The following is an 18,501-nucleotide window of genomic DNA, read 5'->3' on the forward strand; positions in this document are numbered from 1 at the left end:
GAGTCTTATAGTCTAACAGTCATTTTCCCCTTTTCTGTGCTTTCCCTATTACTATGAATATTCCTTTATTCCAGCACTTAACACATTCTCTTGGGATTATTTGCATTTATATCTATCTCCTTTGCCAGACTTTGGATACCTTCCTTGGGCAGTGTCTTCTCATCCTTGGACACTGGAAGTGTCGCATAATGACTAGTAAACAAATGGAAGACCAGCCACATGGCTAAAGCACTCGGAAGGGCCTGAAGGCAGAAGAGAGTGTGGGAAATCATGTTGCTGCCTGATTGTATGCAGCATGTCCTCTATTACAACTTCCCCCACTCTTCTGTTACATCTCCTACAATCAACAAGACAGATAATTTTCTGAACATACTACGTTATTTCATGCATCTCCCCGCCTTTACTTATGTCTTCTAATTTATACACACACACACACACCCTGCATTGGGGAGGGTCCTACCTATAAAAAAAACTTATTGCTGTCGAGTCGATTCTGACACATAGCGACCCTGTAGGGCAGAGTAGAACTGCCCCACAGAGTTTCCAAGGAGTGCCTGGTGGATTTGAACTGCCGACTTTTTGGTTAAGTTGGGGAGTGTAGGCTGGCAAAATCCTACCTTTCTTGTCAGTTCGTGTCATTTTCCCAAAATCTGACATCGCTCTCCATTCTCCCTCCTTCCAAAGTTGAGCCGGGTATCCCTTTTCTGTGTTGCCGCAATATCCTCTCCCTTAACTGACTGGCCAATTTAACCCATGCTTTCGCAAATTGAATGTTCACGGAGGGGAATTCTGGAATGCCCAAACATGTCTGAACCCCCACCCCTAACTGTGTGCTTACTGAGATCCACTGTGTTTGTTCCAACACCTATGTATTCCAGTTGTAAATGCTAGTGTAATTAAGTAATTTAATTAGATGTGATTTAATAGAATAGTATATGAGTGAAATAAAGAGAGCTGTTGTTTTTTATTGAAATAGATGGGTGCTTTGGAAAGATAAGTTGCTAAAAAATTGTACTGTTGAATTAGGTGTAGGCAAGACAACAGACAAAGGTGGGGAGGTGTAAAAATCTTGATGGAATCTCTACTCAGATTGCTTCTTAAATCCCCTTAATTTCTAAATCCATGTTGCAGAACCTAAAATTGGAAATTATTGAAGATGCATTATGAGAGTAGTTTATGGAACTCCCGTCAGCAGACCTACACCAAAATGGAAGCTCTTGGCCTCAAATCAAAATATTGGTGACTTGTGCGTGTATTTTAAGTCAAAATAAAATGGCTAAGGCTAAGGTGTGTATCTATCATTTTTACCTGTTCTTTTTTTTTTTAATCATGTATTATATGGAAATGATCCTGGGGCAGGGGGGAAGGAGATAGTCTGTCTCCTTCACTAGATTGTGAATGTCTTGAAGGCAGGGATTATGTTTTGTTCATCTTGGTAGTACCTGTGCCTGGGAAGAGTGTTTAGATCATACAAGACCTTCACTTAGTGCTTCTTGACAAATTATTTTTGTACCAAAAACCAAACCCATTGCTGTGAGTGATACCGACTCATAGCGACCCTAACTGCCCCATAAAGGTTTCCAAGGAACGGTTGGTGGCTTCAAACAATGAAGCTTTTGGTTAGCAGTTTAGCTGTTAACCACTAGGCCAGGAGGGCACCTATTTTTGTACAAAACCAAAAAACCAAACCCACTGCCATCGAGTCGATTCTGACTCATAGTCATGACCCTATAGGACAGAGTCCTGTAGAGTTCCCAAGGAGCGCCTGGCAGATTCAAACTGCCAACCTTTTGGTTAGCAGCCATAGCACTTAACCATTACACCACCAGGGTTTCCTATTTCTGTACAGGAGGGTTCAACTATTAGGTCTCTTTAAGAGTTTATTCATCACAGTCACTAGGAAGCAATGTAGCAGCATTTTGGAATGACCATCCAGGGGAGGTGCCTCCAGTGTTCTATAACCAAACTAAACCCGTTGCCATGGCGTTGATTACAACTCATAGCAACCCTATAGGACAGAGTAAAACTGCCCCATAGGGTTTCCAAGGCTGTGAGTCTTTATGGAAGCAAACTGCCATGTCTTTCTCCCACAGAATGGCTGGTGGGTTCCAACTGCTGATCTTTTGGTGAGTGCCAGGGCTCCTAGCAGAGATGGATTACCCAATAAGAAAGGTAAGCATAGGCTTATTTGTGTTTACTTACTAATCTGTAGTGACCAATTTCACATGGGTTTCTGGTTAATCCTGCCCTGGCTCCTAGTTTTACATTGCTCGTTTGTAATACAAGGATGGGGAAACTGGATGAGTGAGCTCAAAACCCAGGTGTAAACAATCATGTTTCTTTTCCAGGAAGCAGTCCTTAGGGATTAGCCCTTCACTTCCTTCTGTTTGAAGAACATGGCTTTTTAGGGGCAATTTGAAAAAACACAACAATTATGCAAATTGCTATTTCTCCGTCCACACTTAATTTACCTTCTCTCCCAGGGCAGGATCGGGCAAGGTCCAAACTATCATTGGAACTGATATAAAAGAATTTTTCCAGTGAAATAAGAACAGTATGTTGCTGTTTAAACTTCACATTGCTGTTTAAACTTCACATAAATTCAAAATATTCTTGTTTGTAGAACTGAAACTCAAACTGAGTATTTGCCCTCTAGCTGCTCACATTTGAAGGGAGTTGTGGCAGCTCATATATTCAAAATGAGTAAGAAAATAAATATCCTGATGTATCAAAACTGTACAAACATGTAGGCTGCCTTTTAAGTTCCTGACTTCTGATTTATTTCTTTTTCTCATCTTCCCGTGAAGAAGGATGGTGAGTGAACAGTCAGGTCTCCAGGTATCTCTCTGGAAAGCTGGTAGTCTTCCATAGGTAAGAAAGTCCCCACCCTCACCTCTCTTCCAGAAGTACAGTAAGGTATGAAAAAAATGCTCCCTTCCTAGCCTCCTTAAAATAACCAGCCCTTTCACAGAAGGATGGCCAAGTTTGGAATGAGAAATATGGCTCTTCTGTGTTGTCTTTGTTTCTTTGAAGGTTCTGTCATATTGGTCAGTTTGTGGCATTGTGCAAACAGTTAAAGAACAAAGGAGTGTGACACCCAGTAACTGCCCTAAAGGTGTTTGTTACTAAGCATGGCTTCTCTCCATATTTCTGCCTGTCCCTGACATTTGGGTTCTTCAAGACAGTTTTCTCCTTTGGTCCTCTGCTAATGCTTTGGAGGTTGGAGACCTGGGGCATAGGGCATAACTGTGTGAACCTGTGCCTCTTCTTTCTCCTACCAAAGTCCCTGTGCACCGGGCTCCCCCCGCCCCCCCACCCTCCCCCCCCCCCCCATGTTGGGCATACTTTTTGAGATGACTGAAACAAGTTGTTGGGCTACCATTGGCCATTTCCTGGGCTAGCCTTGTGTTCTTGACTTCGTGAGGAGAGCAATGCCTCAGCCAGCTCATCTGTAACAAGAGGATAATATTGCCAGCGTCAAAACTCTTAACTTCATGCCTGGCTCATAGGGCCCAAGCAAGTGGTGTTATTATCATGTGTGATGATGCTGGTGCAGCTTGGACTGTGCAGGGTGACGATCTGGCTTTGAATCTCCTTACTGGGTACGTAGAAGCCCTGGTGGCTTAGTAGTTAAGAGCTATGGTTGCTTACCAAAAGGTCAGCAGTCTAAATGACCAGGCGCTCCTTGGAAACCCTATGGGGCAGTTCTACTGTTTTATAGGTTCACTATGAGTCGGAATCAACTCGACGGCAACGAGTCTGGTTTTTGGTTTTTTTATTTGGGGATATAGCTTTGGGCATGTGCCTCGATTGCCTCATTTGTAAAGACGTGCTGCGGCGGGGGGTGGGGGGTGGGGGCGGGGTTGGTGCCCTGTGAAGACCATGTCAACAAGCTTGGCAGTTCGAGCATCCTCGCCCTTAATTAACCAAAGCCTCCCTGCTAACCTCTTGGGTCCCAGAGCCAGGAAGGCTTCTTTGAAAAGGCGCGGGGGTGGATAGGGCGTGGGGGGGAGGGGGCGCTCTGGGAGCCACCCGGCGTAGGAAGGGCGAGGGAGAACGTGACCCTAAGCTCGGAGCCGGGCGTGTCAGTCTGCCCTCCGGCCGCAAGATCCTGTGTCCGACCCAGGTTGGCGGAGCGTGCTTGTGCGACGCGAACAGAGGAGGGCCGGCCCCAGGACCCCGCCCAGGCGGCGGCCGGGTCCCCGGGGCTGGGCGCTGCTGGCGGAGCAGATGGGGCGGAGAGGAGCGCGGCGGGAGGAGGAGTAAAGAGGAGGGGCTGGTCAAGGGAAGTGCGACGTGTCTGCGGAGCCTTTTTATACCTCCTTCCCTGGAGTCCCTTAGCAGCCTCTGCCTCGACCAACGCCATCCGTGCGTCCCTCGGTCTCTGAGGACCCGCGCTCGGAGTCCCAGCGCCTCGGGCACCTCCGCAGCTAGCCAGCCAGCATGTCGGGGGTCAAGAAGCAGAAGACGGTAGGCTTCGGGTCGCCTGCCCCTCCCCAACCTTGCAGCACTTACCCCCTGGGGCACTTGGGTCCTACCCTCACCCGCCCTGGGAAGGCGAGCGGCCCCGGCACCGAGGCTCGGGCGCTGGGAAAAGGAAGAGGAGGAAAAGGAAGGAGCCGAGGCGGGAGAGTAGGAGGGCGAAGCTGGGTCGGGGATTCCCGGGGGCAGCCCTCGCCGGGCGATCCCTTCCTGCCCAGCCCCTCTGGGAACCTTCGTTCATTGGGGTCCTCATGTCCAGGATAGACAGATCTTCCGAGCTTGCACATGGGTCCCGACCAAGAGGAAGGACCAGAAACAGGAAATTTTCTTCTTCTCCAAGAGCTATTCCAGACCCCCTTTTCTTCGGTAGGATCTCAGCGCGAGGCGAGCGGGTGGTGGGCTGAGCTGTCACCCGTTCTGCCAGGTCTGGTCGCTGGGCACACGTCAGGGAACAACCATTGGGGTTTTGTCCGTGAAACTTCCTTGGAGTGGGCTCTAATGACAGACTTTCACAGAGGAAACTGCAATTATCTAGGTTTGCTGGAGGAAGTTGCATTTCTACACTGGTAGAATTTAACCCTCTAGCTTAATTCAGCTCCCTGGTGGCATCCGGTAGCCCCTGGAGCTCAGTAATGGGTGTGTGTGTGTGTGTGTGTGTGTTCGCGCGCGCGCTCGGCTTGGCGAATTAAGATGAGGGGACTCTTTTGAGAAGGCTCAGTTTTATTCAGAATGAATCTGGACGGGCTCCTTAAGGTGAAATAAGAGGGCGCGTCAAAGGACAAAGTTCCATTCCCATTTAGCAGCACAGAGAGAACCAAAACTCAAACCCGTTGCGGTGGAATCGATTCCCACTCATAGCGGCCCTATGTGGCAGGGTAGAACTGCCCCACAGGGTTTCCATGGAGCGGCTGGTGGATTCGAACTGCAGACCTTTTGGTCAGCAGCCAAAAGCTTAACCACTGTGCTACCAGGGGCCCATTTAGCAGCGCAGGCTCCTAAAATTTTTGCAGTTTTACAAATGAAGGTAGTCGTCACGGACTCAAGCCCTGGAAGGAGCCTTGTAGACAGCGTTTGGGCGGCCCCAGACATGGTGGGTAAGCCATAGGATCCTGACCAGCGGTCTGGCTACTGAATACTCATCTTTAACTATCACATGGCAAGCCTTACATGATTGTGGTGGTTATTGAATGGAATGAACTCTCTCAGATAGTTAGAATTGTGCTTGGCACTTAGTAGGTGCCCAATAAATGCTTATTACTACAATAGTAAAAAATAACTTAAATTATCATATCATGCTAATTACTGAAATACCTTTGAGATCTATTTGTGGCCGGCTGGAGAAAAGTTGGCAAAAACACTAGAAGTGGGGTAGGAGAATGGAGGGGTCATGCAAAATTTGGAAGTGTCTGCTTGAGCAGCAAGGGAAAGGGGAGGGAGCTCTTTGGCTTCAGGGGACCACACTGGGCCAGCAGGAGGGTCCAGGAGGAAGGCAGCATCCATTTGGGGTGGGAGAATAGTCAGGACCAGCTGCCTTTTTTAGGGGTAATTTTAAAGTGAGGGACTCTTGGTATCGTATTATGTTTTAAAATATTTTATCGTTGAGAGAAAATCACTTATGCTTTATTCCTATTGCATTTGATTAATTTCTGTAAAATCCTGAATGGCGTCTTCTAAGTGACAAGCTGCTGTGGCAATGGCTTTTTTATATCAGTAGGGTTTTAATCCTTACCTTCCTGCTCACATCAAGAGTCCCTTCCCAGTTCTCTGGGGGCTTTGTCAGGCATTAAAGGAAATGTTGGGTGGTCTTTCCCACTTTTGCCTCTGGTCAGCAAGAGTCAGCCAAGTGTTGGGTTTGCCAACAGGTACTTTATAAACCAATGAGGGGAACACTGCTCATTCAGAGGCAGTGAGAGGGTTTGGTCTTTGTACTTATACATTTGGAAGCTTCTATTTTTCTCTTTGGGGTGTGTGTGTTATGAAGCAGATTCTCAGGCCCAGACTATATAATGAAGGGTTCTGAATAGGATTAAATGAACACCTCAAACAACTAACAGGACATCTGAATTTTTATTTAGCCAACACAGTTATAATCCAGCACCAACAGAAGGTCGCCAAAGGGCCAGGCAGGCAAGACTGGGTAAAGCAAACCAGCTGTAAAGGCATATGAACTCTCTCAAGTTTTAAAGGTTGACTCAAAATGTTCTTGAAACCTTGCATGTCAAAACATGTCCGCACAGACGCATATCTACAGAAAATAACGCCCACAGCAAGCGCTGAAATTGTGGCCCTGTAGGACCATAGGGTGGGTAATAAGCACCCAGGGGCAATCTCCAAGTTGTGTGCCCCACCCCCTATTCGAGCACCCAAGGGGCAACCTAAGTTGTGATGCCCCCACTTCAAGATGAATAGATGTTGATAGCTGTGACTTATCAACAGAAACGCCTTATCCCGTCTTGTCCAGCTTCCTCAGTCAGGCGCCTTTCAGATTTGTGGCACCTCAGAGTGTTATTCTGCACCTCATCTGGTGCCCCCTTGGACTTGTGCTCAGAGGCAAGCATCCCCTTCTTTCCCCCCTGCTAACCTCTGTATCTGCCATGTTTGAGGAAGGACTTTGGGCAGTACTGGGTTAACAGACCCCTTTTTCCCCCCTGCTAACCTCTGTGTCTGCCATGTTTGAGGAAGGACTTTGGGAAGTACTGGGTTAACAGAAACTGCTTGGTGGTGGCCCCTTGTCCCTTCAAATGGTGCCCAAGACATGTGCCATACCTGTCATAACTTAGCTATGCCTCTGTGATAAACCTCTGAACTAATCAATGATTTGAGAAGTGAGTCTTGCTGACCTGGAATTAACCTGGAAGTGAGGCTGGCGGAGCTTACTAGGGGCTGTAAAGAATTGTTTTGTTACTTTCTCTGTTATCACAGAGCACAGTCAAGTTACACGGTACCTACTGCAGTAATTTCAAATACTTGTTGTACCCCCTCTGTGTGCTAGGTGGTATACTGGGGTAGGTATATCTTTCTTAGACATTTTTGCCGTACCCTCTGGATGAATATAGCCTTTCAGTTCAGATCACTCTAGGAAGAATAAATTTTGGTTTAAATGAATGGGTGTAGGATGATTTTCTCAAAAGCTTGAGAAAAAAAAAAAAAAACTTATAAAGGAATGTAGCATATTCCTGTGCTAGGCATCTGTTGTTATGGATTGATTTATGTCCTCCCAAAATATGTGTTGTACATTAGGAGCCCTGGTGTCGCAGTGGTTAAGCATTTGGCTGCTAACCAAAGGGTCGGCAGTTCGAATCTACCACCTGCTCCTTGGAAACCCTACTCTGTCGTATAGGGCCACTATGAGTTGGAATCGACTGGATGGCAATGGGTTTTTGATGCCTGTGGTTATAACTTCATTTGGGAATGGGTTGACTTTGTTAATGAAGCAGGATTAGCGTAGGGTTATTTTGAGTCAATCTTTTTTGAGATATAAAAGAAATTAAACAATCAAGCAAAGGAGGTTTGGGAGAAGACACGTGCCAAGCTACATGAAGATCACCCAGGAGCAGAAGAGACAAGGACCTTTCTTCAGAGCCAACAGAGAGAGAAAGCCTTCCAATAGAGCTGGCACCTTGAATTCAGACTTCTGGGCTCCTAAACTGTAAGAAAATAAATTTCTGTTTGTTAAAGCCATTCACTTGTGGTATTTCTGTTATAGCAGCACTGGATAGCTAAGATAGCATCCTTACCATGGAAACCAAAGACATAGCTACCTGTCGTATCCCTCTCTCCCACCACTGACTTACCCCTAACCCTGCCTAACCATACACAGATACCCAGAACAAGGAAAGAGGCAGACTGCCTCCAGCCAAGTGCAAAGAAAGGAAGGCAAAGGCTTGGTCCTTCTTGTGCCATTTCCTGAATTAGCATTCTTCAAGGCCCACAGACAACAGTATTATGGCCTGGAGACACTCAATCTAAAAAAATCAACTGAGATATTGCATTACTTTCTAAAGGATCTAATAAGTCCATGGTTGGGAAGGAATGAAGGGATATTCAAAACTGTAAAGCTCTCCATAAATGTAAGTTATTATCAAACTTTTTATTATTTTTAAAATTCTGTACAGTGTTATTTTCCTGAAAGTATCTACTTTTAAAACTATTTGAAGACACTACCTAAGGCAAGACATGAATTTCTGGATGAACAACTACCATGAGGAAGGAGAAACGAGTGCTTCTGAGAAAACAGGCACTCAGTCATGCTTTATTTCTTTTCATGCTGAGTAGACCTCATCCCAGAAAACTGAGCCTCATGTCTAGAGAAGGAGAATGCCAGGGGCAGAGCTGGATTTGAATTCAGGTCTCTCCAACACTGAAGCTCATGCCTTTGCTCCCTCTAAACCTCTGATTCAGGATGTAACTTCTCTCTGCCCATAGTTTCCTCCTCTGTAAAATGAGTGTGTCATAGTGACCTGTCTTTTATAATTGTTGTAAGGAGGAAATAACTCCTAAAAAGTGTCCTGCACAGTGCCAGGCCCAAAGTAAGCATCCCAGGACAGTGTTGTTTCAGTAGTAGAGTTTTTTTTTTTTTTTCTTCATTATTTTATTATTTTTTTTAATTGTACTTTAGGTGAAATTTACAGAACAAACTAGTTTCTCATCAGTTAGTGCACACATTGTTCTATGACATTGGTTAACAACGCCATGACATGTCAACACTTTCACTTCTCAGCGCTGGGTTCCCTGTTACCAGCTTTCCAGTTCCTTCCTGCCTTCTAGTCCCTCCCCCAGGGCTGGTACGGCCCTTTAGTCTTGTTTTGTTCCGTAGGCCTGTTCAGTCTTTGGCTGAAGAGTGAATCTCAGGAGTGACCTCATTACTGAGCTGAAGGGGTGTCTGGTGGCCATACTCTTAGGGTTTCTCTAGTCTCTGATAGGCCAGCAAGTCTGTTCTTTGTTTTTGAGTTAGAATTTTGCTCTACATTTTTCTCCAGCTCTGACCGGGACCCTCTATTGTGATGCCTGTCAGAGCAGTCAATGGTGGTAGCTGGGCACCATTTCGTTGTACTGGACTCAGTCTGCTGGAGATCATAGTAGATGTGGTCCATTAGTCCTTTGAACTAATCTTTCCTTTGTATCTTTAGTTATCTTCATTCTTCCTTGCTCCCGAAGAGTGAGTGGTAGAATTCTTGCCTTCCCTGAGAGAGACATGGGTTCAATTCCTGGCCAGTGCACCTTGTGTGCAGTCACCACCTGTCAGTGGAGGCTTCTTGCATGTTGCTATGATGCTGAACATATTTCAGCTGAGTGTCCAGATTAAGACAGACTAGGAAAAAATCTTGTTCCAAAAATCAGCCAAAGGAAACCCCATGGATCATAACAGTCTGATCCCACTGTGTATGGGATCACCAGGAGTTGGGGCCCACTCAGTTGCAATTAACAACAATATCATATAGTACCTGCTATTATTATTGTTACGCCAAATTGCTATGGTTTGGCAAGTAAGAAAAGAAAGAATAGGTCAGACAGTTCCAAAGGCTCAGTAAATGACAACCACCAGAATATTTAATAAGGGCAAATAAATACAGAAGCATAGAGGTGTCAGTCTGAACCCTTATTGTGAAAAGAAGGATATAAGACAAAGGTTGATTAGTGTATATGCACCAGAGTAGCCCAGATGTCAAGTTTTTGCCAACAATTTTGATGACCAAGCAAGACAATCTCCATTTAAGTAAACACTGGACTAACTTCTCTCCAATGTCCTTGTGCCTTCATCTGTTTCTGGGTCTATCTTAAAATTAATGCCCTCTGATTCATGTTCTCTGTTATTCTAAGGTCTTCGTTTATCAGATCATCAGCTTGTATCAGATCGTTAACTTCAGCTTGATTACAGTTAACTCAGGCCTTTGCATCTCTGAAACAGTTATCTTTGTCTTTCATCACTTTTCTATTAATGCAGGTGGTTCTGTGGTTTGCTTAGGGGATAATTAGGCTTAGCTCAAACACAGAACCTTTAGGGAATGAAAGTCTGTGAAAGGAAGCAATGATGTCAATCTCAGTCCTAGAAGATCACTGCTTATTTCAAAATCCATCACTAAATAGTAATGGGCACTCAGTCATTGTGTTTGGAAGTCTTAGAAGAACTAAGAAACGAAAGGTATAAACATGAATATAGCGGTAGCTCAGATGACCCTTCAGCCTCTGGGTGATTCGTTCGTGTGACAGCTAAAATGGCATGTATGTTCAGCTCCTGGAGTAGGTACTCCATAAAGGCTTATTGAAAAGTGAGTGAATAAATGGCTACAAAATTCATTGACGATGAAATTGCTTTTAGGATCTTTCTTTTTCTTAGACCCTATCCACTCTCTCCTCTCTTGTCTGTCTATTCTTGTGTGCTTGGTTATTTTTGACTGAGTATTTGCCGTTACTGCTGAGGCCTAGGATGAATGGCTTTTTTTCAGGGAGGATTTGCTTTTGTTTCTACCAGGTGCGTTGCGGCACTAGCAGTCTGGGACCACTTTAACTTAAATTCATGACTTAGGGCCTTTTAGACCACCTAGGTGATGTGAATTTAGGTTGCTATTTTGCACACAAGAGCCAGCTTGTCAGTACAACTTCTGAGGAGCCCGACCCCCTTAAGTACACTTTCCAAGCCAAGGTTGCTGTCCTTGCAGTCTCCCAAGGCAGGGGTGGGTTTATTCTGTCTGGTTCACTGTTATTTTTAGGCTGTGGACCTTTGGAGCCCCAGCTAATGTGAGGAAGACCTTTGTATTCTCCTTACTTAGACTTTTATTTCTTTTCTACCACTGCCAGTGAGGTTGTCAAAATCGATTCAAATTTGTACCTATCTGGACAGAAGTGGCTCCCTGCTTAGTGACTACTCTGTGTTCCTGCTTTCCCCCAGATTTTGGTCTGGCAGTTTCTTACTATCTTGTCAGTTATTTGATATTTTTAATTAGATTAATTTATATTATAACCAGGGTTTTTAGTTATTTTCACTGAAACGATGAGTCTGAATAACCTAAACCTCCATTGCTGGAACGTAAATCTTTGTTAACTTTTTTTTTTTAAATAATTTTTATTGTGCTTTAAGTGCAAGTTTACAAATCAAGTCAGTCTCTCACACAAAAACTTATATACACCTTGCTACACACTCCCAATTACTGTCCCCCTAAAGAGACAGCCTGCTCTCTCCCTCCACTCTCTCTTTTCGTGTCCATTTCACCAGCTTCTAACCTCCTCTACCCTCTCATCTCCCCTCCAGGTAGGAGATGCCAGCATAGTCTCAAGTGTCCACCTGATCCAAGAAGCTCACTCCTCACCAGCATCCCTCTCCAGCCCATTGTCCAGTCCAATCCATGTCTGAAGAGTTGGCTTCGGGAATGATTCCTGTCCTGGGCCAACAGAAGGTCTGGGGGCCATGACCACCAGGGTCCTTCCAGTCTCAGTCAGACCATTAAGTCTGGTCTTTTTATGAGAATTTGGGGTCTGCATCCCACTGCTCTCCTGTTCCCTCAGGGGTTCTCTGTTGTGTTCCCTATCAGGGCAGTCATCGGTTGTAGCAGGGCACCATCTAGTTCTTCTGGTGTCAGGATGATGTAGTCTCTGGTTCATGTGGTCCTTTCTGTCTCTTGGGCTCGTGATTACCTTGTGTTCTTCATTCTCCTTTGAGCCAGGTGGGTTGAGACCAACTGATGCATCTTAGATGGCTGCTTGCTAGCGTTTAAGACCCCAGACGCCACTCTTCAAAGTGGGATGCAGAATGTTTTCTTTTTTTTTATTTTTTAAATAATTTTTATTGTGCTTTAAGTGAAAGTTTACAAATCAAGTCAGTCTCTCACCCCAAAACCCATATACACCTTGCTACACACTTCCAATTACTCTAGAATGTTTTCTTAATAGATTTTATTATGCCAATTGACTTAGATGTCCCCTGAAATCATGGTCCCCAAACCTCTGCCCTGATACACTGGCCTTCGAAGCACTCAGTTTATTCAGGAAACTTCTTTGCTTTTCGTTCAGTCCAGTTGCGCTGACCTCCCCTGTATTGTGTGTTGTCTTTCCCTTCACCTAAAGTAGTTTTTATCTACCAAGTAGTTAGTGAATACCCCTCTCCCACCCTCCCTCCTCTTGTAACCACTATAGAGCGTTTTCTTCTCAGTTTAAACTATTTCTCAAGTTCTTATAATAGTGGTCTTATACAATATTTGTCCTTTTGCAGGAATGTAAATCTTTGTGTCTTCTCGATTCCTATGTATGATTAACATTTCATATTGTACCTTTACCACCTCCCTCATATCATTCTTATAAAGCGTGTACTTTAAGAACAAATGAACTTAAGTCAGATCACAAGACAGAAATATTTAATTTAATATAATCCTTTCCCCTCCCCCTAAAAAGCACTAAGGAGTCCTGGGGTGGGGGGTGCTCACCTTGTCTTGGTGGCCTCTGCCTGTGCCAGCACCCTCTGTGTTGTGCTGTCTAGCGCTCCATGTCAGTCCAGTTCAAGTGTGTTACTGTCTGAAAGGCCCCTTCGTGTTCAGCAACTTCCCTTGCTTCATCCAATCCTGAGATCATTATGCTATTCCTGTGCAACTCTGGGGCTATGGGAAACTTGGTGGGGCTGGCTAAGGTCCTGGATACATCCTGCTGCTCCCAGGAGTGTGGGAACTGGTCTTCTGCTCTGATGTGACCATGCTGGGACTTTAAGGAGGCCTAAGGGCTGCTGATGTCCATCCATGCCTCTTCCCCTCTAGAATCTGAGATCAGAAGCACACCCAAGTGCCCTCTGCTTTCAGATCCCCTAGAGCTATTTGGCATCCTCACCCCCAAGCGGAAACCCTGGTGGCATAGTGGTTAACAGCTATGTCTGCTAACCAAAACGTTGGTAGTTTAAATCTACCAGGTGCTCTTTGGAAACTCTGTGGGGTGGTTCTACTCTCTCCTATTGGGTTGCTATGAGTTGGAATCGACTTGACCGCAATGGGCTTGGACTCCCCCAAGCCTAGCACCAGGAGCAAGACACACCTCCGCAGACTCACACTGGCATCTAAGTTCCTTTTCCTTCTAATAAAGATAAACCAGTAAGCAGTTGCCATCAAGTCGGTTCTGACTCATGGCGACCCCAGTGTCAGAGTAAAACTACTCTGTAGGATTTTCAATGGCTGATTTTTTGGAAGTAGATGGCCAGGCCTTTCTTCCAAGGTGCCTCTGGGTGAACTTGAATGTCCAACCTTTCAATTAGTAGCAAAGCATGTTAACCCTTTGCACCACCCATGGACTCCTAATAAAGATTAAATAACCCTTTTTAGGAGGGTTAGTTAGTAGATCATAAGCATTGAATTTGTTACAAATTTGGTCGTCTTATTGCCCTTTCCTGCCTTTTTGATCTCCATACAGTATTTTTTTTTTTTAAGGTAAATTGATACACAGGATAAAAATCTTTTCTCTCTCCGAAAGAGCCACTGTATTAAAATGTGAAATATAACTTGCCTCTGATGACACATGATATCTAAAATGTCTTTCCATCTGTTAGATGTGACTTCCTTTAATATCTTATCAGCAATACTTTCCGCATTTCAAATTTACTCCTGAAGTTGATTTTGCTGTAGCTGGTATTGTGGAGGCATGACTACAACATACTATGACAAGCTCAGTCTCTCTAGCACCAAATATTTATTTTTGGCAGTAAAAGTGCATAGCCTGTGATCCATTATAAAGCTTTTCTAAAACAGTTACATAAACGTATTAAATCATATGTGGCATCGTTAAAAGTGATTGTTTCTATGCCGAGTTAATATCTGCTTAAAACCTGCTTTTAATGTCTTGTTGCAAAAAAATACTGATTTTTTTTCCCTAATTTGCTTGAGATTAAGTTGCAGACAACATGCCTCTTTGCTCCTATACATTTCATATATTTCCTAAGAATAAAAATATTCACAGTGCAATTGTCAAAGTTTGAAATTTTTACATTGATGCATGCTATTTAAATTACAGACCTTATTAAAATTTTACTAATTGTTCCAATAATGCCCTTTATAACAATTTTTTTTTTTCATCCAGAACCATGGATTGCATTTAGTCTCCATGTCTGTTGGGACTTCTTTAACTTGGAATGGTTCCTTAGCCTTTCTTTCTCTTTCATGACATTGACATTTTTGAATAGTATAGGCCATTTAGTAGTCTGTCCCTCAATTTTGGTTTACCGCATGTTTCCTTATGATCAGGTTCAAGGTATACATTTTTGGCAAGAATAATATGCGAATATTGTAGTGTCCTCAGTGCATTGTATCCGGAGGCACATGATATTGGTTGATGCCTATTGGTCACAATTGATAGCTAGTCTTCAAGTCCCTCAGTGAACCATTTCTACACATGGTTTTGTGTAGTCCCCTCTCCTTGAATCTGGACTGCCCAGTGATTTTCATGTAACCACTAGAATGTGGCAGAAGTGACTTCTCATGCTAGGTCTTAAGAAACCTCGAACTTTCTGCCTTGGTGTCTTAGAATGCCCTCTTGGAATGCTTGGTCACTTCAAATGCTCACTCTGAGGACAGGCAGCCACCATAATAAGTCCAACTACCCTGAGACCACCAACCTGTGAGGAAGCCCAGGTTAGCTACTTGGAGAGAAGGATGCCTGGCCAGCCCCTAGTTGTTCTAGCCATCCCAACCACCAGATATTTGAGTAAAGATGCCATCTTTTCTTCAGTTAAACCAAATTTTCTTCAGATAAACCAAGCCCCAGCCAACATCTGACTGCAATGGCATGAGAGATCCTACTGATTCCATTCGAGGCACAGAACCATGAAAGGTAATAATAAATTGTTGCTTTAAAACACTAAGTTTTGCAGTAGTTTGTTATGCAGCAATAGAAACCAGAATAGTGAAGTTAATATTGACCACTTGGTTAACATAAAGTGTGCTCCATTCTACAGCTATAATTTTTTCTTTACAACTGGTAAATAATTTATGGGGAGATACTTTGAAACCTTATTGATATCCTTTTCTTCATCAAACTATCAGCTGCTAGTTTTAGTAAGTTAGAATCCAATATTCCTGTTATGGTTGCAAAATGGTGCTTTTTCACTCTCAGTTCTGCATTTATTAGCATTTTGCTATAAAGAAGAGCTTTCCCTTCTTATTTATTTATTATCACTAGATATGCATGGGTTCCTATTTTATTCAATAAGATGTTATTATTGTTATTTTGAGGCTCAAATTGTTCCAGATTCAGCCAATGGGGGCCAATTTCATTTGGCTCCTTAGTGCTCTGATAGTGTTTGAAATTTTCCTCAGTTTTTGGCAGAAGCAGGTACTTCCGGCTGATTTTGTGTATTTTCTGTCCCAGACATGGTAACTATCGTTTCTCCACGGAGATTGATTCCTTGTAAGTGGGACGTGGTATTTAGACACCCCAGTGTGTATGCTAACATGTTGATTGCTAATTGATTGACCATTGTTTCTCAGCTTTTTCAGTGGATGGAGTTAGAAAATACTCTTTTTTTTTTTTTAAGAGCTAATGTACCATGAGTCTATGCAAATATTTTCAATTCAAATTTAGGAGTGCAGGGTTGTTTCTCAACTTCTTTTATTTTATATTTCAATCTCTTTGTTCAGACTGTAAATATTAGTTCTCAACAGCATTAACTTAATTATGTACAAATTTTATTACTAGCAATATGATTATAGGAATAGTTCACTATTATTTTTTCCAGTTCTTTTTGCCTCAGGATATATCCCGCTAGAGCTATATGGTCAAATTACTGTATTGTAAATCATTTAAAATAATTTCTGTTTATGTGGTTAAGCCATCAATTCAATACATATTTACTTATGTGTTTTGTTTCATTTTGCTTTAATTTTTTTCTTTTTTTAATAATTTTTATTGTGCTTTAAGTGAAAGTTTACAAACAAGTCAGTCTCTCACACAAAAACTTATGTACACCTTGCTACACACTCCCAATTACTCTCCCCCTAATGAGACAGCCCGCTCTCCCCCTCCACTCTCTCTTTTTGTGTCCATTTCGTGAGCTTCTAACCCCCTCCACCCTCTCATCTCCCCTCCAGGCAGGAGATGCCAGCATAGTCTCAAGTGTCCATCTGATCCAAGAAGCTCACTCTTCACCAGCATCCTTCTCCAACCCATTGTCCAGTCCAATCCATGTCTGAAGAGTTGGCTTGGGGAATGGTTCCTGTCCTGGGTCAACCAAAGGTCTGGGGGCCATGACCACGGGGGTCCTTCCAGTCTCAGACCATTAAGTCTGGTCATATGCTAGTTTTTAAGACCCCAGACACCACTTTCAAAGTGGGATGCAGAATGTTTTCTTAATAGCTTTTAATTATGCCAATTGACTTAGATGTCCCCTGAAACCATGGTCCCCAAACCCCTGCCCTGCTACACTGGCCTTCGAAGCATTCAGTTTATTCAGGAAACTTCTTTGCTTTTCGTTCAGTCCAGTTGTGCTGACCTCCCTTGTATTGTGTGCTGTCTTTCCCTTCACCTAACGTAGTTCTTATCTACTATCTAATTAGTGAATACCTCTCTCCCACCCTCTCTCCCATTTTGCTTTAAATTTTAAGGTTGCATTTTTTCATTTTGATTTAAAATTTTGAATAATAGTCACATGGTTCCACAAGCAAACCCAGAGAAATTTAGCACCCATCCCTATCCTTTTCACCTGTTCCCTGTTTTCCCTTTTATAGGTAGCCATTTTACTAATTTTGGGGTTTTCCTTCCATTTTTAAAAACATATATAAAAGCAAATATATCTCTTTTTTTGATATAAGCTAGCATACAGGACACATTACTCTGCACTTGGCTTCTTTTAGTAATAAATTCTGTTGGTCAATAGCAGTATGTACAGATAATCCTCTTTCCTGTTCTTAGCTGCAGAGTACTCCATTGGTAGAAGTACCATAGCTTATTCACCTAGTCTGCTCTTTAGGGACTTTGGGTTGTTTCCAGCCTTTTGCTTTCAGTTCTGCCATCAATAACTCTGTGTATACACTCTTTTGTAATTATTGTTAGTATATCTTTGAGATAAATTCTAGATGTCCTTTATAAAATTTTTTTTTTTTTTTTAATTTCTCTTTCTGAATCCAATCCAGGACCATGCATCACATTTAGTCTTCATGTCTCTTCAGTCTCTTTTAATCTGGAATGAATCCTCAACCTTTCTCTTTCATGACATTAGCATTTTTGAAGAGTATAGGACATTTGAAGCCCTGGTGGCATAATAGTTAAAGCTCGGCTGCTAAACAGAAGGTCGGCAGTTCGAATCCACCAGCTGCTCTTTGGAAACCCTATGGGATAGTTCCACTCTGTCCTATAGGGTCACTATGCATCAGAATTGACTCAACGATAATTTTTTTTTTAATAGTAAAATGTCCCTCAATTTGAGTTTATTTGTTGCTGACCAACGGGTAAATGCATATATAATTTTGCTAGATATTTTCAAATTCCCCTCCTGCAGGGTTCTGCCATTGTGCATTTCCAATAGCATTACATGATAGTGCCTGTTTCCTCACAGCCTCTCCAACAGAGTACATTGTCAAATGTTTTTTTCTCCCCTCAGTTCATTTTTTAAAAAATTTTATTTATTTTGTTGTTGTTGAGACCGTACACAGCAAAACATACACCAAGTCATGTTTCTACAGGTACAATTTAGTAACATTGATTACATTCTTCGAGTTGTGCAACCCTTTTCACTTTCCTTTTCTGAGTTGTCCCTCCTCATTAACATAAACTCACAGTCCCCTAAGTTTCCTATCTAATCTTTCCAGTTGCTGTTGTCAATTTGGTCCCATAAACATAGTTTTTAAAAAGCCATAATGCTCTTTTGTTGTTGTTAGGTGCCATCAAGTCGATTTCTACTCATAGTGACCCTACGTACAACAGAACGAAACACTGCCCAGTCCTGTGCCATTCTCACAATTGTTATGCTTGAGCCCATTGTTGCAGCCACTGTCAGTCCATGTTGTTGAGGGTCTTCCTCTTTTTTGCTGACACTCTACTTTACCAAGCGTCATGTCC

At 43.1% G+C, this 18,501-nt stretch overlaps 1 protein-coding gene across 2 annotated transcripts in view; it reads left to right on the forward strand.

Annotated features, from left to right (window-relative positions):
* The first annotated feature begins 4,263 nt into the window (after positions 1 to 4,263).
* The window catches only part of PAPSS2 (3'-phosphoadenosine 5'-phosphosulfate synthase 2), a 112,023-nt gene continuing 97,785 nt past the window's right edge, over positions 4,264 to 18,501 (forward strand). The window contains exon 1 of one of the 2 annotated variants that reach the window (XM_049856063.1): positions 4,264 to 4,470. In XM_049856063.1, the coding sequence (XP_049712020.1) occupies positions 4,444 to 4,470 (27 nt within the window). In that variant the 5' untranslated portion in view covers positions 4,264 to 4,443. The remainder of the gene's footprint in view (positions 4,471 to 18,501) is intronic. The other variant, XM_049856064.1, reaches the window with a different exon arrangement.

Source organism: Elephas maximus, chromosome 16 (assembly GCF_024166365.1).
Source record: "Elephas maximus indicus isolate mEleMax1 chromosome 16, mEleMax1 primary haplotype, whole genome shotgun sequence".
NCBI classification, from domain to species: Eukaryota; Metazoa; Chordata; class Mammalia; order Proboscidea; family Elephantidae; genus Elephas; species Elephas maximus.